General features: G+C 39.0%; 1 protein-coding gene across 4 annotated transcripts in view; it reads right to left on the minus strand.

Moving 5' to 3' along the window:
- LOC148951908 (uncharacterized) overlaps positions 1 to 24,520 on the minus strand; it is a 160,783-nt gene that overhangs the window by 32,104 nt on the left and 104,159 nt on the right. For all 4 annotated transcript variants that reach the window (XM_089089394.1, XM_089089393.1, XM_089089391.1 and 1 more), the window contains one exon: positions 3,639 to 3,736. In XM_089089394.1, coding sequence (XP_088945520.1) covers positions 3,639 to 3,736 — 98 coding nt within the window. The remainder of the gene's footprint in view (positions 1 to 3,638; positions 3,737 to 24,520) is intronic.

Below are 24,520 nucleotides of genomic sequence, written 5' to 3' on the forward strand. Positions count from 1 at the left end.
GGCAACTAACCCCCCCTCTCACGCCCACCTTTTCCCCAAACACATCCAATCAAAATTTTAGATAGCCATTTTTTTCAACCTAGTTAAAAGTTTTGGAAATTGGGTCTTTAAGGATGACACCCTCCCCAGAGCCCTCAGGGCAAGGCTTGTAAGTTATGCCTTGGGGGTCATATAATGTTTTTATAGAAAGTGTTGTCGTAGAAACTTTACAAAGGGCTCATTCGATTCGAAATTGAAATGGCTAGTGCCCTTTTTAGTAGTCGAAAGTAATTGGAGGACAAATAACCCCCCTCTAATGCCCACCATTTCCCCAAACACATAGAATAAAATTTTGAGGTAGTCATTTTTTGCAACTTAGTTGAAATTTCTGAAAGTTAGGTCTTTGAGGATGACCCCCCCAAAGCCCTCAGGGCACCGATTGTAAGTTATGCCCTGCGGACATGCAAGGTTTTTATAAAAAGATTTGTCGTAGGAACTTCAAAAAGGGCTCATTTGATTGGAAATTGAAAGGGTTAAAGCCCTTTTTAATACTCAAAAGTGATTGAAGAACAACTAACCCCCCTCTCACGCCCACCATTTTCCCAAACACATTCAATCACAATAGTGAGATATTCATTTTTCTCAGCGCACTTGAAAATTCTGGAAATTAGTTCTTTGAGGTTGACAACTCTCTCCCCCCCTCAACCCTCAGGGCAAGGGTTTTAAGGTATGCCCTGGGGGCATATATGGTTTCTATAGAAAGCGTTGTTGTAGAAACTTCAAAAAGAGCTCATTCGATTGGAAATTGAAAGGGCTCTCAAACCCACCATTTCCAAAAACACATTGAATCAAAATTTTTGAGATAATGATTTTGTTTAACGTAGTTTCAAGTTCTGGAAATTAGGTCTTTGAGGATGACAACCCTCCCCTCAAGACTTCAGGGCAGGGGTTGTAAGTTATGCCCTGGGGGCATATAAGGTTTTTATTATTGGGAATTGAGAAGGCTATCGCCCTTATTAATAGTCAAAAGTGATCGGAGGGTGAATGGCCCCCCCATACTTATCATTTCCCTAAACACTCCCGATCAACATTTTGATATAGCAATTTTAGTTGTACATAGTTGAAGGGTCTGGAAATTACGTTTTTGAGCATGATAACACCCCACAGCCCTCAGGGCTAAGGTTGTAAGTTATGCCCTGGGGGCACATAATGTCATATAGAAAGTTTTGTCGTAAAAACTGAAAATAGGACTCTTTCGACTTGAAATTGAGAGGGCTATTGCCCTTTTTAATAGTCGAAAGTAACCAGAGGGAGAATCACCCCCCCCAAGCCCCTCATTTCCCCAAACATTTCCGACCAACATTTTGATATGACCATTTTGTTCAACGTAGTTGAAAGGTCTGTAAATTACGTCTTTGAGGATGACAACCCTCCCCCCATAGCTCTCAGGACAAGGGTAGTAAGTTATGGCCTTGGGGCATTTAACATTTTGATAGAAATTTTGTCATAGAAGCTTCAAAAAGGGCTCATTCGATTGGAAATTGAGAGGACTAGTGCCTTTTTTTTAGTGGAAAGTGATCAGAGGGCAAATGTGTCTCTCTACGCATATCATTTCCTCAAACACTTCCAATCAAAATTTTGATATATTCACTTTTTTAAGCCTATCAGAATGGTCTGGAAACTATGTCTTTGAGGATAACAAATCCCCCAGCCCCCAGGGCAAGACTTGTAAGTTTTTCCCGTGGGACATATAGGGTTTCTATAGAAAGCGTGGTCTTATAAACTTGAAAGGGGGCTCATTGGATTGTGAATCAGACGCTCTAGTACCCTTTTTAAGAGTCAAAGTGATCAGAGGGCAGCTACCCTCTCCCCCTTAAACACACGTCATATTGTCCCGAAATAAGTCTAATAGAAATTTTGAGATAGTCATTTTATTCAAAATAATCTAAATATCATATAACAAGGCTTTTGTTGTTGAAACATACCCCAAAGATTAGGGGCAAGGGTTGTAAGCTATGCCCAGGGGGTATTTAAGGTTTTCATGGAAGGGATGGTTGTTTAACTTTAGAAGAGGCTCAGTCTTTCTCCTTGAAAAAAACTATGTCAATATAAAACGAACAGAAATTGATCAAAAAAACTTTTTGCACAAAATAAGTTTTAAAAAAAAAACTAAAGAGCTCCATTAAACCAAAAATTAACAAAAATGGAATCAAATAATCTACCAAGCATACAGCTACCACAAATCAGTATTAATAAATAAATGAAATCCAAAACAAACATAAATTAAAATAACTCAAACTCAAAACGAGAAGAAATTAATCTGTGTAGGGTTCTAAACCCTATTCTTTCTAAAAGCAAGAATATAATTTGCATTTTACTGAAAAAATTCTTTTCAATATTTTCACTCCGATGACTTTAAGAAATCAAAAATTAATTAAGATTTCAAGGAATAAATATCAGCATATATATATTAAACTGACAATGCACATTTTTTTCAGTAAATTCATTGGAATTGTACAGCTGCTGAATTGGCTACTGCCCTTTTCCCCCTTCCGTAACCACAAAAGTCTAAATGTTGTTGCGTCATTTGCTCCTTACTGAAACCGAAATATATTACAAATATTCTCTTTTATATTTAACAGATCAAACATAAAAATAAAATTGCAGTGAAATAAAATTTTGAATTGCAAAGTGTCCAAGAATTAATAAAATTATATATCAAATATTCAGTGTACTGGATTCAGTATACGTGTCTTAGTAATGGGAAAATTACTGCTGCAGGTCTGGAATCGCTACTGGTTGGGAAAATTAATATGGTTAAGTTTCTTCTACTAATATGGAGACCAGAGAAGAAGAGAAAATACGTGATTTCTTCGAGTAATCTTATGAGTGAATTAAATAGAAAACAAAAAGTTTTTTTTCAACTGAAAGTAAGGAGCAACATCAAAACTTAAAACGAGCAGAAATTATTACGTACATGAGATGGGTCGACCCCTCCTCAAGACCTGGCTCTTTACGCTAAAGTTCGAATTTTATTCCAATCCATTAAAAATGACCACTGAATCACAAAGGCCGTTTAATTAGAATAAATAACTCTTTTGAAAGTACTAAGATACTTTAGCGTATAGAGCGAGGTATTGACGAGGGAACAAACCCGCTCATATACGAAATAATTTTTGTTCGTTTTAAGTTTTAATGTTACTCTTTACTTTCAGTTGAAAAATTTATTTTTTTTAATTTAATTTTTGATCAGTTTTAAATAGTGCCGGGAAATCCCCACCCTCCTTCGTGGAAAAATTCTCTTCCCCTTTAAAAAATTCCTCCATGGAAAGATCCTCCAGGTATTTACACTGGATTCCTTTTTTAGTGGCTGTGATTATCCATTTTGGATGGGTGATTAACGAAGAATTTTATTTCTGTAAGACTATAAGAAGATCTTAGAGATCAGAATTCGTTTCATAAGAAAACAACCCTTACAATAAAGGATAATAATAAAATTAAGTGCCAAGTGAATAGAAAACAACATAAAAAAGGAAAAGGACCGGACTGTCAAATGGCCAGAGTATATAAAATAGTAAAATATACATTGACTGGTCAATACTAAAAGTTTAGCAGAAAATTAAAACAAAAAAATACAGCATTTTTGTAAGAAAGGTTACCTTTTACCACGTGAATTGTAATCTCTGACGGAAGCTAAATCTTCAGTCCAAAATTTTGTCAATAGAGTCGTGCTTGCTTTTGGAACTACTTGTTTTACCTTGAAAAATTATAAAACTTTTAAAAAGTATAAAAAGATATGCACGAGGGTAACGTTAAAAATTAACGTAACGCAATGTTAAAAATTAATGTTAAATATTAACATTCAATTCGAACATTGTCCAGAGCCAAAGTTTTCCTTCCTCCGCTCATATTTCAACATAACTTGGGGAACCAAAACCACAATAAGTTGAAAACAAAAAATCTAGAAAGTCACAAAATTGCAAATCATACAAATAAATTACAAAATAACAGTCATACAAAAATAAAACAATAAATCAGAAATTTTGAACATTTACACGAAGAGAGAGAAAAGAGAGAGAGAGAGAGAGAGAGAGAGAGAGAGAGAGAGAGAGAGAGAGAGAGAGAGAGAGAGAGAGAGAGAGAGAGAGAGAGAGAGAGAGAGAGAGAGAGAGAGAGAGAGAGAGAGAGAGAGAGAGAGAGAGAGAGAGAGAGAGAGAGAGAGAGAGAGAGAGAGAGAGAGAGAGAGAGAGAGAGAGAGAGAGAGAGAGAGAGAGAGAGAGAGAGAGAGAGAGAGAGAGAGAGAGAGAGAGAGAGAGAGAGAGAGAGAGAGAGAGAGAGAGAGAGAGAGAGAGAGAGAGAGAGAGAGAGAGAGAGAGAGAGAGAGAGAGAGAGAGAGAGAGAGAGAGAGAGAGAGAGAGAGAGAGAGAGAGAGAGAGAGAGAGAGAGAGAGAGAGAGAGAGAGAGAGAGAGAGAGAGAGAGAGAGAGAGAGAGAGAGAGAGAGAGAGAGAGAGAGAGAGAGAGAGAGAGAGAGAGAGAGAGAGAGAGAGAGAGAGAGAGAGAGAGAGAGAGAGAGAGAGAGAGAGAGAGAGAGAGAGAGAGAGAGAGAGAGAGAGAGAGAGAGAGAGAGAGAGAGAGAGAGAGAGAGAGAGAGAGAGAGAGAGAGAGAGAGAGAGAGAGAGAGAGAGAGAGAGAGAGAGAGAGAGAGAGAGAGAGAGAGAGAGAGAGAGAGAGAGAGAGAGAGAGAGAGAGAGAGAGAGAGAGAGAGAGAGAGAGAGAGAGAGAGAGAGAGAGAGAGAGAGAGAGAGAGAGAGAGAGAGAGAGAGAGAGAGAGAGAGAGAGAGAGAGAGAGAGAGAGAGAGAGAGAGAGAGAGAGAGAGAGAGAGAGAGAGAGAGAGAGAGAGAGAGAGAGAGAGAGAGAGAGAGAGAGAGAGAGAGAGAGAGAGAGAGAGAGAGAGAGAGAGAGAGAGAGAGAGAGAGAGAGAGAGAGAGAGAGAGAGAGAGAGAGAGAGAGAGAGAGAGAGAGAGAGAGAGAGAGAGAGAGAGAGAGAGAGAGAGAGAGAGAGAGAGAGAGAGAGAGAGAGAGAGAGAGAGAGAGAGAGAGAGAGAGAGAGAGAGAGAGAGAGAGAGAGAGAGAGAGAGAGAGAGAGAGAGAGAGAGAGAGAGAGAGAGAGAGAGAGAGAGAGAGAGAGAGAGAGAGAGAGAGAGAGAGAGAGAGAGAGAGAGAGAGAGAGAGAGAGAGAGAGAGAGAGAGAGAGAGAGAGAGAGAGAGAGAGAGAGAGAGAGAGAGAGAGAGAGAGAGAGAGAGAGAGAGAGAGAGAGAGAGAGAGAGAGAGAGAGAGAGAGAGAGAGAGAGAGAGAGAGAGAGAGAGAGAGAGAGAGAGAGAGAGAGAGAGAGAGAGAGAGAGAGAGAGAGAGAGAGAGAGAGAGAGAGAGAGAGAGAGAGAGAGAGAGAGAGAGAGAGAGAGAGAGAGAGAGAGAGAGAGAGAGAGAGAGAGAGAGAGAGAGAGAGAGAGAGAGAGAGAGAGAGAGAGAGAGAGAGAGAGAGAGAGAGAGAGAGAGAGAGAGAGAGAGAGAGAGAGAGAGAGAGAGAGAGAGAGAGAGAGAGAGAGAGAGAGAGAGAGAGAGAGAGAGAGAGAGAGAGAGAGAGAGAGAGAGAGAGAGAGAGAGAGAGAGAGAGAGAGAGAGAGAGAGAGAGAGAGAGAGAGAGAGAGAGAGAGAGAGAGAGAGAGAGAGAGAGAGAGAGAGAGAGAGAGAGAGAGAGAGAGAGAGAGAGAGAGAGAGAGAGAGAGAGAGAGAGAGAGAGAGAGAGAGAGAGAGAGAGAGAGAGAGAGAGAGAGAGAGAGAGAGAGAGAGAGAGAGAGAGAGAGAGAGAGAGAGAGAGAGAGAGAGAGAGAGAGAGAGAGAGAGAGAGAGAGAGAGAGAGAGAGAGAGAGAGAGAGAGAGAGAGAGAGAGAGAGAGAGAGAGAGAGAGAGAGAGAGAGAGAGAGAGAGAGAGAGAGAGAGAGAGAGAGAGAGAGAGAGAGAGAGAGAGAGAGAGAGAGAGAGAGAGAGAGAGAGAGAGAGAGAGAGAGAGAGAGAGAGAGAGAGAGAGAGAGAGAGAGAGAGAGAGAGAGAGAGAGAGAGAGAGAGAGAGAGAGAGAGAGAGAGAGAGAGAGAGAGAGAGAGAGAGAGAGAGAGAGAGAGAGAGAGAGAGAGAGAGAGAGAGAGAGAGAGAGAGAAAGAATTTGCCTGGAAAGATTGATGTGAGCATAGCATTAGTTATGCACTAGCTCTGTGAGCACATTAGTTCTGTGAGCACAGCATTGTGAGCACTAACCTTAGTTCTTCCCTAGGATGTATGATATGATTTAATGGATGGATGAACTAATGACCAATGGATGGATGATAGATAGACTTATCTATCAACAAATGAAATGTCATCATTTTTATACAATCCTAAAAAGGGCTTATCCAAGATTTGCTACTCAATTACTCGGACTATCTGTCTTGGATTTTTCTACAATTAGCCATGTCTCGATGCCTACTACAAAATACTTGATTTTTTTTTTGCTATGGGGCAGGAGGGCAACTTCTCCTCTCAGACCTCAGTTTCTCCCCCCCCCCCAGATCTAAGTTTTTCCCCCAGCTGAAATTTAGTTATTTCAAAAATCTTGATGAAACATAGCATATATTAAATACGTAACCTAACTTAACCTAGGTACTTTTTTTGCCCCTTCGAACCCAAAATAAAGTTTAAATCTTTGTTATGGAGTGAGCAATACCTCACAAGGCAGCGAAAACCTGTTTTTCATAAAAACCTTTTTTTCATAAACAACAGGAATGGTAAACAATTTATAAGTAGAACAGCATAAATCCAAAGATAGCAGGGGAGTTGTCAAAGTTGGAGCCATTTTTCCCAAATCAACTGAAAATGGCAGTAAAAACTGAAAAATGACCCTTTGGTACCATAAAGGTACTATATAGTACTATAAAGATACTTTATAGCAATATAACGGTAAATATGTACTAAAAAAACTGATCCGTTTCTGTTGATGCTTGAACTATGCAGGCTTATCTTAGTTTTGACAAAATTTTTGTAACAAAATTTCAGCTGAGGAGAGGGGGCAAACTTAGATCTGGGGGAGGAACCGAGGTCTGAAAAGGGCAACTGCCCCCTGCGCCATAGCAAATTACGCCCGTGTTGAGTATCAATCTTATTTCCTTTTCTTAATTTCTATACGCATGCATATTGTATTATTCGTTTTCCTAAATTTTCAACTACAAATTCCGGTTTCCGGAACGTGTCGTGATGAAAAGAATTTAGGGATCCCCTCCCTCATAGAGATCGAACCGGTACAATACTATGAAGGGTAAACCCAGGAACTTACTTTTACTTCCTACCAAGTTGGTTTACATCAGGCAATTTTTAGAAGCACATGTCTTGATGACAACGATTTGTAAGCCCTCTAATTTCGCAACTAACCATGAAAGATATACCTTTTTTCAGTATACAAAGCTAAAAAATTGCCCACCTCTGCTACAAAACAGCACTCAGTTTGTACGATGCTGTCCTAGTTTCATTATTGATCTTGAAAAAATGCTTATATTTCAGTAGGAGGGACCCTTGGTACTATTTGGTACTTTAAAAGTACCTTTTTCAAGGTCAATCAGGGAACATGGAAATACTGCGGGGAAAATGCACATGTGCACTGAATACTAACGGGACAATGTTATTGATCCACGAAGAGGACAAGATTAGACTAGATTTCTGGGAAATTGGTTGCATAATCGACGGGGAATTCTAAGGTATCATGAGGGGATTAAGAAACAATATGACTTCTCTACTAGTGTCAGAGATAAATTGATATTCTATTTTTAAATATGGCTTCTCTGGTCTTTAGTGTCCAGAGATAAATTAATATTATTTCGAAACCTTAATAGTGTAACTAGGAGCACCATAGATTTTTTTCAGAAATTCAAACGAGATACAAGACAGTTTGAATATGTTTCACGCGGGAAATGGTTTCCTGGAAATTTGAAATGTGACAGCGCAGGGACGCCAAAACAAAGGAACATTCAGGATTACCTTTAGGGGATTATTTGGGCGGAACAAATTAATCAACATTTCAGGGATTATTTGGGCGAAACAGTTTGAGACATGTTGGGACCTTTGGCCCCTTTTGTTTCAGAAAAATGCCTTTTTATAAATTTAACTTCATTTATGTTGAATATCTAAACTCCCAGGAAAAGTTTTTATTACGATGTCTAAAGAATCCACTAATTAGCGATTCGTTGAAAAAGCCAGTTGAGCGATGACTCATAGAGCTTAAATTTAGAGTTTGAAAAGCTTCAAAGGATGCTGGGAGTCTGATTTGATTCGGCCATTCATCGCCTTTGGTCAGAGGTGCGCGCAAAAGCGCGCGTCTTAAAGAGTATTGGTGAATTGTAAGCTTTTTACCTTTAGTTCCGTTTTGAGTTTTTATAAAGCGTGAGGTGAATACAGTAAGACTTTTTCTTATACTATGTTCTCTTTTACCTTTTAAGCTTAGGTCGAGTCTAAAGAGATAGTTAGAAATATTATTAGTAAAACTTGGCTTTTAAAGGTGGCCCTAGGCCATCTGATCACACTAGTATATACGGAACCGTTGGAGTAACCGCGGAAATCCCACTATTTTGGGCCGACGAGCGATCTCCCCCTCCAGCAAGTGGCATAGCAATTCTTTGCGCCATTTTTGCCTTTAAAAATGGTAACCCCCGCACCTTAAACATGCAATAAGTGGTGCCCGTACTCTCACATATCCAATAAGTGGTGGCAGCAAGAAAAAGAGCTATCAACAACACTGGTAGTAAAAGAATTCTGCGTTTTCGAAGAGACGGGTTAATTTGGCCTAGAGAGTGGCTTATATGATTATATATATAGAGAGAAAAAATACGGAATTAATTAATAAGAAGGTATATAATGGGCTGTGTGCCTTGTTAGACAAAAATAAAAAAAAATAACGTGAAATTAATGAGTTGAGTTTACAATGGGGAAATCTCCGTATTTAAAAGTATTACAGAGTTTAAGGACAGCTAAGAAAACGATGAGAGTTGGGTTATTATTTGAGTGAATTGACAGACTTAGATATAATCTTTAATGACGAAGGTTATAAGAGTATTGAAGACGGCAAATCAGGAAAATTCGTCAGTTTGTGCCCAAATTGAAAAAGGAAGGTGGAAGGCACCAGCCATATTGAGTAATCTGCCCAGGAGGAGATTATATTTGGAATACGAGTATCCAGGAGGGATGTGTGATTTGTTTTACAGGGTAGTTCCCCTGTTTGAGTTTAGTCCAGCTAATTCACTAGTGGAATATTCGCGCGATTTTTCAGATTATTTTCTCGTCCAACCCCTGTTAATTAATTTTTCGGAGATATATTTCACTCGCGTACAACTGCTTGTTGTGAAAGAAGTCGTTCATCACTAATGAAGTCAAGATATTCCGGTTATTTGAAAAATTGTTGAACTTGCTAAGATTGACTAATTAAATAAGAGATATTAAACTCGGAAAGAAGTATACGCAGTAAAATGAGGGGGTACGAAATAAACAAGGAAGAAATAATATGTGAAAAAACAAGACGAACTCATCCCTCAGATGCTGTACCAAATGAAGGGAAATTGCGAAATAGAGATAGTACAGATATGGAACAAATGAATTCACAAAATGAATTATGAAGAAATAATGACACATGGAATTTTGAAAGAATGTCGGACAGAGATAAGATTAACTCAAGACCGAAAAGGGCGAGTGAAGCCCATAGAATAAAAAGAGAGAGAGAGAGACAGAAAAGAAAGGGAGGAAGATATGAGACAACGTATATTGAATATCATGGAGAAAGAGAGGATAGCCAGAGAGGTGGACGAAAGAAAGCACCTAGAATATGGGAAAAAATTACAGGATGAGATAGATCAAATTGAAAAAGATAGGCACGCCAATGAAATACTTCATCAGGCCCGTAAGGACAAAATTGAAAAAGATCGACGAGAAAGAGAGAAAGATAGACAAGAAAGAGAGAAAGATAGACAAGAAAGAGAGACACAGAGGGCGGACAGAGAACGAAAGCAAGAGTGTGATAGTATAGCCAGAAAAGGGATTAATGAGGTTGAAAGAAAAGCCAGAGAGGGAGAAAATGAGGAAGATAGAAAACAAAGAGAGAAAGATAAAAGAGAAGAAGAGAAAGAAAAACGGGCCCGTAGGGAGGCCGAAAAAGAATTTTACTAGGATGTTGCAAAAACAATTGACAGACCAATGAAAACTCGTTGGGGAAATTCGTAAAGTGACGTTTTATCACCAGTTACTTATAGGCCGTCAGATAGCTATAATAATTTGTCTAAGAATCAATTGCGAGAAAACGAAAATTACCAAACATTAAACACTTTTACGAGAAAATAATAAAAGATCGAATTGGGCTATAGTACATAATCAAGGAAATATTGACGAGTTTGTGAAATCACATAAAATAGAAGGAAAATTAAACGGAAAATTGACCGAAATGGTAATTGACTCAGGGAGTGAGCAAACTTTTGTGCAAATGGACCTAATTAAAAAAGACAGAAATAGACCATAGAAATAATATTACAACTGTATTTTATTATGGACACACGCACCAATGCCCGTCTGCTTGGGTTATAATAGAAATTGCAAAGCACGACGGTAGAATCCAGAGAAGAACGATAAAAGTAGGCTTAGTACCTACACTAGCAGTGGATGTTTTAGTAGGAGGAGACTTTGGGGATATCGGAAATCTCCTACCTTTAGAAGCGACTTCTTTAACAGAGGAAAAATTACAAAATTACACTACGACGGAAGAATATGCTACTTCATTGACAAGGCAGGGAGGTGGACCGGCCCATAAAACAAATTGGGAGGCTGTGCCACCCTGCCGGAAAAATTATATACTTGATACGCGTGTTCAAAATATTGATAACCCACAAAATGTGATGCGGAAGTAAAAAGACCAGAAAATATTGAAAATAAGACGCGCGAGAATGATTTTTCGGGAAGATTTCCAGAAAATGGAAAACTTGAGAAAACTTTTAATGAATATGAGACGCTAACAAGCTTAAGCTTAGCTTAGCTTAAAGCTCTTGCTCGGCAGCGTCGCCAGCGTAGAGGGAACCAGCGTAGAGTGGTCGGTTCAGGGCGAAGGTTGTCGCTTCAGCCGGGTTGATGTTTCTGGAGGCGAGCCGATCACGGATGACGTCCGCCCATCTGGTGCGCGGTCTTCCCCTAGGACGCCTCCAGCTGTTTGCAGCTGGGTCGAAATCGAAGATGAGCCGGGCGGGTGTTTGGGTAGGCAGACGGAGCAAATGACCATACCAACGCGGCGAGCGAGACTCAAGCTGCTCGGACAGGGGTGGGAGTTTGAAGGACCTGAGGATTTTCGAATTTCGTACCCTGTCGGACCATCGGGAGCGTTCGATTTTTCGGAGGTGTTTCCTCTGGATGGACGCTAACAAGTACAGGCCAAAATGAAACGCTGATTGCACCAGAAAAAAAGAGACGAAATCTAATGTACGCGCTTTTCCTCGGAAAGTTCGAGAGATTTTAGTAGAATAGGAAAAACCAAATGTCGGAGTGCAATTCCCGTTTGATGACGAAATATTTGTTTCTGCGGTAAGAATAAAGAAGACTAAAAGAGAGAGAAAAGATATTAAACGGAGATACAATGAAGAAATGCAGTCAAAGATGGTGGACACTGGAGTCCAAATCAGATTTAACGATAATTTATTATTTTGCGCGAATGAGAAAACTGAGAAAAGTAGAGATGAGAAGAGAAGTGTAGAAAAAAGACAAACTTTGGAGATTTAGTATGCTGTGGAGAAAAATAAAAAATTATCTGGGCTGTGCCTAGCTAAAATAATTAATAGAGGGGACAAAGAGGTCCAAGATCCACAGGGAAAATTGCAAAATTACAATAAAACGGAAAAACTTAGGAGGGAGGAGAAGACCCATGACAAATTAAGAGAAACTACAGATAATATTGACATAGAATTGACTTGTCAACAACGGGTTACGGAAAGATTGAAAGGCACTGAATTTTGGGTTGGATCGAAGAAATTTGGGAAGGAATTTGATATTGGTCTGATCAACTCAAAAGAGGTTTTTTTTTCTTTTTGAGGGGGAGGAATCCCTTGGGGATGATACCCTGCGGGAAGACGTGAAAGATATCCCTTTTCCTCAATGCACAACTGGCGGACAAGTTGTGATCCCTTTACTGAAGCCTTGTCTTTCCAGTCTTCAATATTATTTTCCTCCCTCATTGCCGAGCATTATTCATTCAATTATTTTAGGGGACAAGACCCAGAAAAAAGCGATTCAAGGTTCGCTCAGATTCTTACTTTATTGTCCTGAACTACTATCGTTTTCACAGGCCTGTGTCTTTTCGGCCTTAGACTATTTGAAATTATACCAAGGGGCAATTTACTTTTTTTATTGAGAGGTCGGGTTATTTCCACAGATGGAAATTAAAAGGCTAGTGCAGCCAATTTTTCACGTTGGCTGGCATCATCGAAAGTGCCAGGAACTGATTCTCTGCTCCTCTCAAATGTAAATTCATGAGAGCAAGAAAATTTTTATTTTTGATTGTGCTGTGCACAATGAATTTCTACGAATCTTGGGGACTTCAACTTTGAAAACCAAATGTGGATGCTATACGATCTAGACCATGGTGGTCCTACGGTAGAGACGTGGGGATGACGACGAATCCTGAGCCAAGCGGTGGAAATACAGGCATTGGTAGAAGAAAAGAAGAGAAGATAAGCAAGTTTGGTGATTTTGAAGTTGGTGTTATTTATTTTATGTTTCTGTTTTGTGCTCTGACCCATGGCGTGATGCCGGTAATTTTTCTTAGGATGGAGGTGTTGGGACCTTTGGCCCCTTTTGTTTCAGAAAAATGCCTTTTTATAAATTTAACCTCATTTATATTGAACATCTAAACTCCCAGGAAAGTTTTTATTAGGATGTCTGAAGAATTCATTATTAAGCGAGTGGTTGAAAAAGCCAGTTGAGCGATGACTCATACAGCTCAAATTTAGAGTTTGAAAAGCTTCAAAGGATGTTGGGAGTCTGATTTGATTCGGCCATTCATCGCCTTTGGTCAAAGGTGCACGCGCAAGCGTGCGTCTTAAAGAGTATTGGTTAATTGTAAGATTTTTACCTTTAGTTCCGTTTTGAGTTTTTATACAGCGTGAGGTGAATACAGTAAGACTTTTTCTTATACTATGTTCTCTTTTACCTTTTCAGCTTAGGTCGAGTCTAAAGAGATAGTTAGAAATCTTATTAGTAAGACTTGGCTTTTAAAGGTGGCCCTAGACCATCCGATCACGCTAGTATATACGGGACCGTTGGAGTAACCAAGAAAATCCCACTATTTTGGGCCGACGAGGGATCTCCCCCTCCATCAAGTGGCATAGCAACTCTTTGCGCCATTTTTGCCTTTAAAAATGGTAACCCCCGCACCTTAAACATCCAATAAGTGGTGCCCGTACTCCCACACATCCAATAAGACATTTTAGAGGATGATTTGGGGTGAAACTCTGTGGTCGTTATAATATACAAGTTCCATTTGAACAGTGTTGTAATGTCCCCTACCCCAACCCCCAAGGGTCCCCCCTCCACACAACTTTTAACCCCCCCCCCCCATTTTTTTTAATATCTTTTTTGCACGCTTGAGACATACAAGGGCCCCCTCCTCCCCAACTTTTTTAGCGTAAAGAGCGAGGCGGTGAGGAGGGTACAACCCCTTTTATATACGGAATAATTTCTGTTCATTCTAAATTTTAATGGTGCTATTTACTTTCAATTAATTTAATTTCATACAACAGACCGATCAGGTTGATATTATTCTTGCTGGTGCAACAAATTGACATAGCAAAAACTGGTAAATACATTAGGAGGTACCAAAATGCCTGGAATAATTGGCCTCCCATTCCGTACAGATATTCAGACATTCAAACTGAGAAAGACAAGCGCTGGGATAGGCAAACACCTGCTCAGACACACACAGACAAAGAGAGTCAGAGACACATAAAAATACATAGATTCAGACATACAAACCGAGAAAGACCTGCGCTGGAATAAGCAAACACCCGCCTAGACACACAAGCAAAAAGAGTGAGAGACTTATACAAATACATAGATTCACACATACAAACCGAGAAAGACAGACACTTCAGATATACAAACCAACAAAGACAGGCACTGGGATATGCAAACACCTGCCCAAACACACTGACAAAGAGAGTGAGAAACACATACAAATACGTAGGTTCAGGAACACAAACCGAGAAAAAAATGCACTGGAATAAGCAAACACCCGCCCAGACACACAAGCAAAAAGAGTAAGAGACACATACAAATACATAGATTCACACAAACGAACCGAGAAAGACAGACTCTTCAGATATACAAACCATCAAGGACAAACACTGGGACTTGCAAACACCAGTCCAGACAAAAGACAAAGAGAGTGTGAAACACATACAAATACATAGATTCAGACATAAAAACCGAGAAAGACAGGCAGTGGGACAAGCAAACACTCACCCAAACACACAAGAAAAAGGAGTGAGAGACACATACAAATATTTAGATTCAGACATACAAACCAACAAAGACAAACACTGGGACTTGCAAACACCAACCCAGACAAACAGACAAAAAGAGTGTGAAACACATACAAATACATAAATTCAGACACAACAAGCCGAGAAAGATAGATTCAGACATACAAACCGAGAAAGAGAGGCAAAGGGACAAGCAAAACCCACCCAAAAACATAAAAAAAAATAATGAAAGATAAATACAAATACATAGATTCAGACATGCAAACCAAGAAAGAGAGGCACTGGGATGGGCAAACACCTGCCCAGACACACACAGACAAAGAGAGTGAGAATGACAGACAAATACAAAGATTCAGACATACAAACAGAGAAAGACATGCACTAGAATAAGCAAACACCCGCCCAGAAACACAAGCAAAAAGAGTGAGAGACACATACAAATACATAGATTCACACTTACAAACAGAAAAAGACAGACACTTCAGACATACAAACCAAAAAAGACAGGCACTGGGATATACAAACACCTGCCCAAACACACTGACAAAGAGAGTGAGAAACACATACAAATACGTAGGTTCAGGAACACAAACCGAGAAAAAAATGCACTGGAATAAGCAAACACCCGCCCAGACACACAAGCAAAAAGAGTAAGAGACACATACAAATACATAGATTCACACAAACGAACCGAGAAAGACAGACACTTCAGACATACAAACCAACAACGACAAACACTGGGACTTGCAAACACCAGCCCAGACAAACAGACAAACTGAAACAGACAAAGACGAACAGTGGGACAAGCAAATACCCACCCAGACTGACAAGCAAAAAGAGTGAGAGACACATGCAAAATACATAGATTAAGACATACAAACCGAGAAAGGCAGGCACTGAGATAAGCAAACACCTGCCCACACAAACTGGCAAAGAGAGTGAGAAACACATACAAATACGTAAATTCAGACACACAAACCGAGAAAGAGATGCACTGGAATAAGCAAACACATGCCCAGACACACAAGCAAAAAAAGTGAGAGACACATACAAATACATAGATTCACACATACAAACCGAGAAAGACAGAGACTTCAGACATACAAACCAAAAAAGACAATCACTGGGGCTTGCAAAAACCAACTCAGACAAACAGACAAAGAGAGTATGAAACACATACAAATACATAGATTCAAACATAAAAACCGAGAAATAAATGCACTAGAATAAGCAAAAATCCGCCCAGACACCAAAACAAAAAGAGTGAGACACAAATGCAAATATATAGATTCAGATATACAAACCAAGAAAAACAGACACTTCAGACATACAAACCAACAGAGACAAACACTGTGACTTGAAAACACCGACCCAGACCAAGAGACTATGAGACACATACAAATACATAGATTCAGACATACAAACAGAGAAAGACAGACACTTCAGATATAAAAACCATCAAAGACAAACACTGGGACTTGCAAACACCAACCGAGACAAACAGACAAAGAGAATGTCAAACAAATGCAAATACATAGATTCAGGAAAGACATGCATTGGAATAAGCAAATACCTGCCCAGACATACAAGCAAAAAGAGTGAGAGACACAAAACCCAGAAAGACATGCACTGGAATAAGCAAACACCCTCCCAGACTCACAAGCAAAAAGAGTGAGAGACACATAAAAATACATAGATTCACACATACAAACCGAGAAAGACAGGATGTGGGACAAGCGAAAACCCGCCCAAACACACAAGCAAAAAGAGTGAGAGACACATACAAATACATAGATTCAGACATACAAACTGAGAAAGACAGGCACTGGGATAACCAAACTGTGTGTCCGGGCAGGTGTTTGCTTATCCCAGTGCCTGTTTTACTCGGTTTGTATGTCTGAATCTATATATTTGCATGTGTAGTTGTGTGTTTGAACGGGTGTTTGCTTGTCCCACTGCCTGTCTTTCTCGGTTTGTATGTCTGAATCTATGTATTTGTATGTGTTTCTCACTCTTTTTGCCTGTGTGTGTCTGGGTGGGTGTTTACTTATCCCAGTGTCTGTCTTTCTCGGTTTGTATGTCTAAATCTTTGTATTTGTATGTGTCTCTCACTCTTTTTGCTTGTGTGTTTGGGCGTGTCTTTTCTTGTCCCACTGCCTGTCTTTATCGGTTTTTATGTCTGAATCTATGTATTTGTATGTTTCTCTCACTCTTTTTGTCTGTTTGTCAGGGTTGGTGTTTACAAGTCCATATGTTTTTTTTGATCGTTTGTATATCTGAAGTGCTTGTCTTTCTCGGTTTGTATTTTTGAATCTATGTGTTTGTATGTGACTCTCACTCTCTTTTTGCTTGTGTGTTTGGGCAGGTGTTTGCTTATCCCACTATCTGTCCTTGTTTGTTTGTATGTCTAAAGTGCCTGTCTTTCTCTGTTTGTATATCTGAATCTGTTTATTTGTATTTGTCTCTCACTCTCATTGACTTTGTGGCTGGGCGGGTGTTTGCTTATTCCAGTGCATTTCCTTCACGGTTTGTATGTTTAAAACTATATATTTATATGTGTTTCTCACTCTCTTTGTCAGTGTGTGTCTGGGCAGGTGTTTGCTTATCCAGTTCCTGCCTTTCTCGGTTTGTATGTCTAAATCTATATATTTGTATGTGTCTCTCACTCTTTTTGCTTGTGTGTTTGGGCGGGTGTTTGCTTGTCCCACTGCCTGTCTTTATCGGTTTGTGTGTCTGAATCTATATATTTGTATATGTCTCTCACTCTATTTGTCTGTTTGTCAGGGTTGGTGTTTGCAAGTCCCAGTGTTTGTCTTTGATGGTTTGTATATCTGAAGTACCTGTCTTTCTCGGTTTGTATGTCTGAATCTATTTGTTTGTATTTGTCTCTCACTCACTTGGACTGTGTGTCTGGGCGGGTGTTTGCTTATTCCAGTGCATGTCTTTCTCGGTTTGTGTGTCTGACTCTATGTATATGTATGTGTTTCAAACTCTCTTTGTCTGTTTGTCTGGGTTGGTGTTTGCAACACCCGATGTTTGTCTTTGTTGGTTTGTATGTCTGAAGTGTCTGTCTTTCTCGGTTTGTATGTGTGAATCTATGTATTTGTGTGTGTCTCTCACTCTATTTTCTTGTGTGTCTGGGCGGGTTTTGCTTATTCCAGTGCATGTCTTTCACGGTTTGTGTGTCTGAATCTACATATTTGTTTCTCACTCTATTTTCTTTGTGTGTCTGGGCAGGTGTTTGCTTATCCCAGTGCCTGTCTTTCTTGGTTTGTATGTCTGAATGAAAGTATAAACACATACAAAGTACTGACAAAACTCTCCAAAAGTGACCCCGCGTACCTCCGCGCCTCTAGACGCAAAATGCTGTACTACTTAATCGCTCCAAGCCAATAAATTATGCTAGAGCGTGATTCATACGTCGAGTGACCGGGTGATTGTCGAATATTAGCAGGTTGAAATTAAAGAATAAATCGTGCGATATGTACATAAAGAAAAAGTATTGTGCTTAAAAAACTGATTTTTATTAAGGGCTGACGGCGAGCAACCAGAATGGGCTTTAGATACTTTTTTGAAGGGTGCGATATTAATCGAAAAAATGCAAAAGAAAAAGGAGTCAAATTACTTGCTGTGCCAAATAACAGGTAGGCTATGAAATGTTTTTTTTTTCAAACTTCAGAAAAAGTTCTATTCTAGTACCATAATGAGATAGCTAAGAAATGAACATACCATGATCTACTTAGAATTCAATGTTGTAGGCTATCAAAATATAAATTTAGAAAGTTCCAGAATGGCGGGATTCCTTTCATCCCCTAGATTCTATAAAACAAACTTTTCGAGGAGACGGAGGGATTCGGGATAGGGCCCCAGGGCGAAGACCCGAACCCGGAGTGAGCCGAAAACTAGCAAATACTGACCTAGTCTAGGCTATAGGTTATAGGCTAATGAGAAATCTGAAAATGGGCCGCAGTTATATATGTTTTATTGGGTTAAATCAAGGCTGTAGCCTACTCAGTGAGAAATAGTGAGCAAACAAAAAAGATTAAGGGAAAGATTTTACAATTTACACTAATTATAAAGACGATAAATGACCGGAAAGTCACAGCTGTATTATAGCTCAATTTCAAATACTTTGGCTACTTACCCCCAAACTTATGGTCAATTTATCGGAAGGTGCACCTTTTAATGGTAAACTCCAATATTTTCAAGTTTCAAAGCACAAAAAAAGGTTATGCAGAAAAGACTAGCACGTTTTAAGCCTTTCGAAATCCAAGTTTCGTCTTCGACAATATATTTTTTTCTTTATTGTTTCCATTTATTGTTTCTTTATTGTTTCAATTTTTACGTGAGTAAAGGTTTGTTACATCCGAAGGCCGCAGGAAGGGCAAAGGTTGTAAATTTCTTTGATAAGCTGTTCGACTGCGTTAATTCTCTTGGATTTTTAGAAAAAAAATGTATAGACGCCCAATTTGTAGGGAAAACGCATCATTCCAATTTTTGAGGTCGGCCAGTTCATTTTTAGGTGATTTAAAATTTGTTAATAGTGTGGGGAAAGATGTTGGGAAAACAATATTGCAGAGGGATGGCAGCTGACTATTTCTGCCATCCTCGGTCTATCAGAAGATTTGATGAAGCATGGGTTTAAATATGTTTGTACGAAGAGACTTAACCAGGATAGTCTAGAGCATTTCTACGGCTTACTACGACGCTCTGGGGGTTTAAACGATAAACCTACTGCGTTGCAATTCTCCTGCCCTTTACAAGCAAGCAGCGTTTAGAAGCTTTTCGGTTTCTTCAAATTCGACGGGGAATTGTGAAGCACTTTCTTTCCATCAATCTCTTTTATCCGAAGTTTTTTCATCAGTTAACCCTCATGCAAAAAGAATTGTGCAAGCCGGACGTAATAGCAGCGACATTCATGAGCCTCACGAGTTTGATTTTGATGAGAATGTTGAGTTTTTCACCTTAACAGAGGAATCAAATTTTGCATACGCAGTGGGATATTCTGCAAAAAAGATTCTGGAAAAGCATTCGTGTGATAAGTGTAGAACTGGGTTATTTGAATCAGGTATTTCTCTTTTTGATTCAGTGTTTGATTTCATGCGGATGAAAGCTTATGAAGAAGCCAATTCAGACTTCTCAAACCTTTTTGTTTCTGCAATCTCCTTGATTGAGTATTGCAAAAAACTAGAGTACATCATCCAGACTGAAATGACGCACTGCTGGAACGAGGGAATCGTACGGCGAGCATGGCAAAGAGCGTCCCAACTGTTAATCCCAATTTCGTGTGACCTATTTCCTCGCGAGTGTTTTTTACAGTACTTTTTTCGAATGGGTATCTTTTACATCACTAAATTTGAAAACCAGAAGATGGAAAGAAGTGCTCTATGCGGCAAAAATAAAAGCAGCTAAGTTAAAAGCATTTACTTTTAAATATTTTTTATTCCGTGGTTAACCATATTTATTTGTTCTTATATTGTTTGAATTTTCTAAAAACGTTTTTGGATTATTCTAAAATGAATTTTTCTAAAGCAATGGTACTTCTAGCGATTCTCGATTCTCTTAAAACTATTTTACAGAAATGAAAAATATTTTATGGAATGATTGCCAATTATGATTTTGGAATGGAAAATTATTCAGCGAATTAATAAGTTGGGATTATTTATTTTCTTGTTTCTTTTATTCTGTTGCAATTAAAAAAAAGAAAAAATTGGAAGAACTATTAATACAGCGGTCATGTACCATTAAACCACATCTGCAAACCCACTTCTGATCAAGATTATCATTATCCTAACTGTTCTTGAAACTCACTCCAACGTTTTGGGGTAGTATTTTTCACAAGAAACTCATATGTTTGTTTTTATCAATCAATAGTAATTCCTCTTCGTTTTTTTTTTTCTTTTTAGCTTTTTCTTTGATCCACAAGAAGCGATTATTTTACACGAGAAAAACCGTTAACGCCTAGAAGGAGAAGTGAAAGAACTCTAGAGAATAGCATACTGATTTTCAAACGAAATTGTTTTACAACAAACTACATCGTTTTCATTTTTCTTTCCATTATATAATAAAGCACACTTTTATTCGTCTGTTTCGTATTACTCGTATATAAGACTAATCTGGTTTCAAATAAGCTCTGAAAAAGCGAGCTAAATTTGTGCGAAACGCAAAAAAAAGTCTGAATTAGTTGACGAGTGCTCCATACACTCAGTGCTCCATACTATCATTAATTTTGCAGCATACAACAATAAAAATACATGTAAAAGCTGCTGATGAAACAAAGCATCCCATATGTGTGTGCTTTTTTTGCTTTCCTTCCGAAGAATAAAGTGGGCCTATATCAGCAAATCCCGGCCTCCAATCAAGGAGCTTAGGGGACAAACAAGAAGTAAATTTCGTACGGTTCTGAACAAAATTAAATAAAAGTAGATTCTATCAAATACTATCAATACAATTTACACGGCTAATTTCTTTAATCCAGTTGCCATGCAATGACAGGAAAAATAAATACTTTCGAAATAAATTATCTTATTTTCAAGTTTTGACGTCAATAACATTGAGAAAAAGGGATAGATTAGGGGAAGATGAAAACAATTGTAATAATCAAAGCAATTTTCCATTCGATATAAGTGTATTTATGCGTAGCACTCTCAAATCGTAAATATAGGCGTGATAAATGGGTGTCGGTAAACATCACATAAAATCTAAGAGGGTAGGGTGAAACTATTTCAAAATAGAAGGCATCAATTTAAATATGCTCCGCAATAAAGCACCCTCATTTTTTCATTGTCCTAATTCTAATCACAAGCTTTATATCAGGATCCGTCTCTTTAATTCAGAACACATCTGATCGAAGCATATTCACCTACGGAACCGGTTCTGTAGGTGACTATCAAACTATGGAACAAGTATAACGCTCTACGCAACTTGAAAAATTTAGGCACCAGGTTCGCATCGTCTCCGGAGACGCGGACAAAGGGTCACTTTTTTGTGTGGAGAGGATAGGTTTTGTCAGTAATTGTTGTATGTGTTTATACTTTGGTCTGAATCTATGTATTTGTATGTGTTTCAAACTCTCTTTTTTTGTTTATCTGGGTTGGTTTTCGCAAGTCCCAGTGTTTGTTATTGTTGGTTTATATGTCTGAAGTGTCTGTCTTTCTCGGTTTGTATGTGTGAACCTATGTATTTGTATGTGTCTCTCACTCATGTATTTGCATGTGTCTCTCACTCTCTTTGACTGTGTGTATGGACGGGTGTTTGTTTATCCCAGTGAATTTCTTTCTCGGTTTGTCAGGGTTGGTGTTAGTAAGTCCCAGTGTTTGTCTTTGATAGTTTGTATAGCTGAAGTGCTTGTCTTTCTCGGTTTGTATGTTTGAATTAAAGTGTTTGTATTTGTCTCTCACTCTCTTTGACTGTGGGTTTGGGTGGGTGTTTGCTTATTCCAGTGCATTTCTTAAACGGTTTGTATGTTTGAATCTATGTATTTGTATGTGTTTCTCACTCTCTTTGCCTGTGTGTGTCTGTGCAGGTGTATGTTTATCCCAGTGCCTGTCTTTCTCGGTTTGTATGTCTGAATCTATGTATTTGTATGTGTGTCTCACTCTTTTTGCTTGTGTGTTTTGGCGGGTTTTGCTTGTCCCACTGCCTGTCTTTCTCGGTTTGTATGTGTGAATCTATGTATTTGTATGTGTCTCTCACTCTTTTTGCTTGTGTGTCTGAGCAGATGTTTGCTTATTACAGTGCATGTTTTTCTCGGTTTGTGTCTGAATCTAAGTATTTGTATGTGTCTTTCACTCTCTTTGTCTGTTTGTCTGGGTTGGTATTTGCTTTTCCCCGTGCCTGTTATTCTCGGTTTTTGTGTTTGAGTCTATGTATTTATATGTGTCTCTCACTCCTTTTGCTTGCGTGTTTGGGGGGGTGTTTACTTGTCCCACTGCCTGTCTTTCTCGGCTTGTATGTCTGAATCTATGTATTTGCATTTGCTTCACAGTCCCTTTGTCTATTTTTCTCGGTTGATGTTTGCATGTCCCAGTGTTTGTATTTGTTGATTTGTATATCTGAAGTCCCTGTCTTTCTCGGTTTGTATATCTGAATCTATGCATTTTTATGTGTCTCACACTCTCTTTGTCTGTTTGTCTGGGTTGGTGTTTGCAAGTCCCAGTGTTTGTTATTGTTGGTTTATATGTCTGAAGTGTCTGTCTTTCTCGGTTTGTATGTGTGAACCTATGTATTTGTATGTGTCTCTCACTCATGTATTTGCATGTGTCTCTCACTCTCTTTGACTGTGTGTATGGACGGGTGTTTGTTTATCCCAGTGAATTTCTTTCTCGGTTTGTCAGGGTTGGTGTTAGTAAGTCCCAGTGTTTGTATTTGATAGTTTGTATAGCTGAAGTGCTTATCTTTCTCGGTTTGTATGTTTGAATTAATGTGTTCGTATTTGTCTCTCACTCTCTTTGACTGTGGGTTTGGGTGGGTGTTTGCTTATTCCAGTGCATTTCTTAAACGATTTGTATGTTTGAATCTATGTATTTGTGTGTGTTTCTCACTCTCTTTGTCTGTGTGTGTTTGGGCATATGTTTGCTTATCCCAGTGCCTGTCTTTATCGGCTTGTATGTCTGAATCTATGTATTTGTATGTGTCTCTCACTCTTTATGCTTTTGTGTCTTGGCAGGTGTTTGCTTGTCCCACCGCCTGTCTCTCTCGGTTTGTATGTCTGAATCAATGTGTTTGTATGTATCTCTCCCTCTTTTTGCTTGTGTGTCTGGGCAGATGTTTGCTTATTACAGTGCACGTTTTCTCGGTTTGTGTCTGAATCTACGTATTCTTAAGTGTTTCTCACTCTCTTTGTCTGTTTGTCTGGGTTGGTGTTTGCTTTTCCCCGTGCCTGTCATTCTCGGTTTGTATGTCTGAGTCTATGTATTTATATGTGTCTCTCACTCCTTTTGCTTGTGTGTTTGGGGAGGTGTTTACTTGTCACACTGACTTTCTTTTTCGGCTTGTATGTCTGAATCTATGTATTTGTATGTGTTTGACAGTCTCTTTGTCTGTTTGTCTGGGTTGATGTTTGCATGTCCCAGTGTTTGTCTTTGAGGATTTTTATTCCTGAACTGTCTGTTTGTGTCGGTTCGTATATCTGAATCTATGCATTTATATGTATGTCACACTTTCTTTGTCTGTTATTCAATGATGCGGCTTGCGTTTTCCGGTGATTGTCCTTGATGCTTTGTATGTCGGATGCGTCTTTACCTATCGGTTTATATGCCTGAATCTATGTATTGGTATGTGTCTCTCACTCTTTTTGCTGGTGTGTCTGGGCGGGTGTTTGCTTATTCTACTGCATGTCTTTCTCGGTTTGTGTCTGAATCTACGTATTTGTATGTTTCTCACTCTCTTTGTCTGTTTGAGTTTTCGTTTGGGTGTCGTATTTTCGGTCCTTGAAGGGTTTCATGTCCTAGACATCTTGCTCTCCCATATTGCGGGTGTGAATATATTTGTATGATTATGTCCTTCATCCGTTTTGCACTCGTGCTATTGCAGGCGCTTTAAAATCCATGTACATGTATCCCATGATTAATGGGTCTGATCTAACATATTGGTATGTGTGTGACACTCTCTTTGTCTGTTTGTCTGAGTTGGTGTTTGCAAGTCCCAGTGTTTGTCTTTGTTGGTTTGTATGTCTGAAGTCTCTGTCTTTCTCGGTTTGTATGTGTTTATCTGCGCATTTGTATGTGTCTCTCAATCTTTTTGCTTGTGTGTTTGGGCAGGTGTTTGCTTATTCCAGTGCATGTCTTTCTCGGTTTGTGTGTCTGAATCTACGTATTTGTATGTGTTTCTCACTTTCTTTGCCAGTGTGTGCGGGCAGGTGTTTGCTTATCCCAGTGGCTTTTTTTCTCTGTTTGTATGTCTGAATCTGTGTATTTGCATGTATCTCTCACTCTTTTTGCTTGTTTGTCTGGG

This window comes from Artemia sp. Qi Xiang Cuo, chromosome 5 (genome assembly GCF_049724085.1).
Source record: "Artemia sp. Qi Xiang Cuo chromosome 5, ASM4972408v1, whole genome shotgun sequence".
Classification (NCBI taxonomy): Eukaryota; Metazoa; Arthropoda; class Branchiopoda; order Anostraca; family Artemiidae; genus Artemia; species Artemia sp. Qi Xiang Cuo.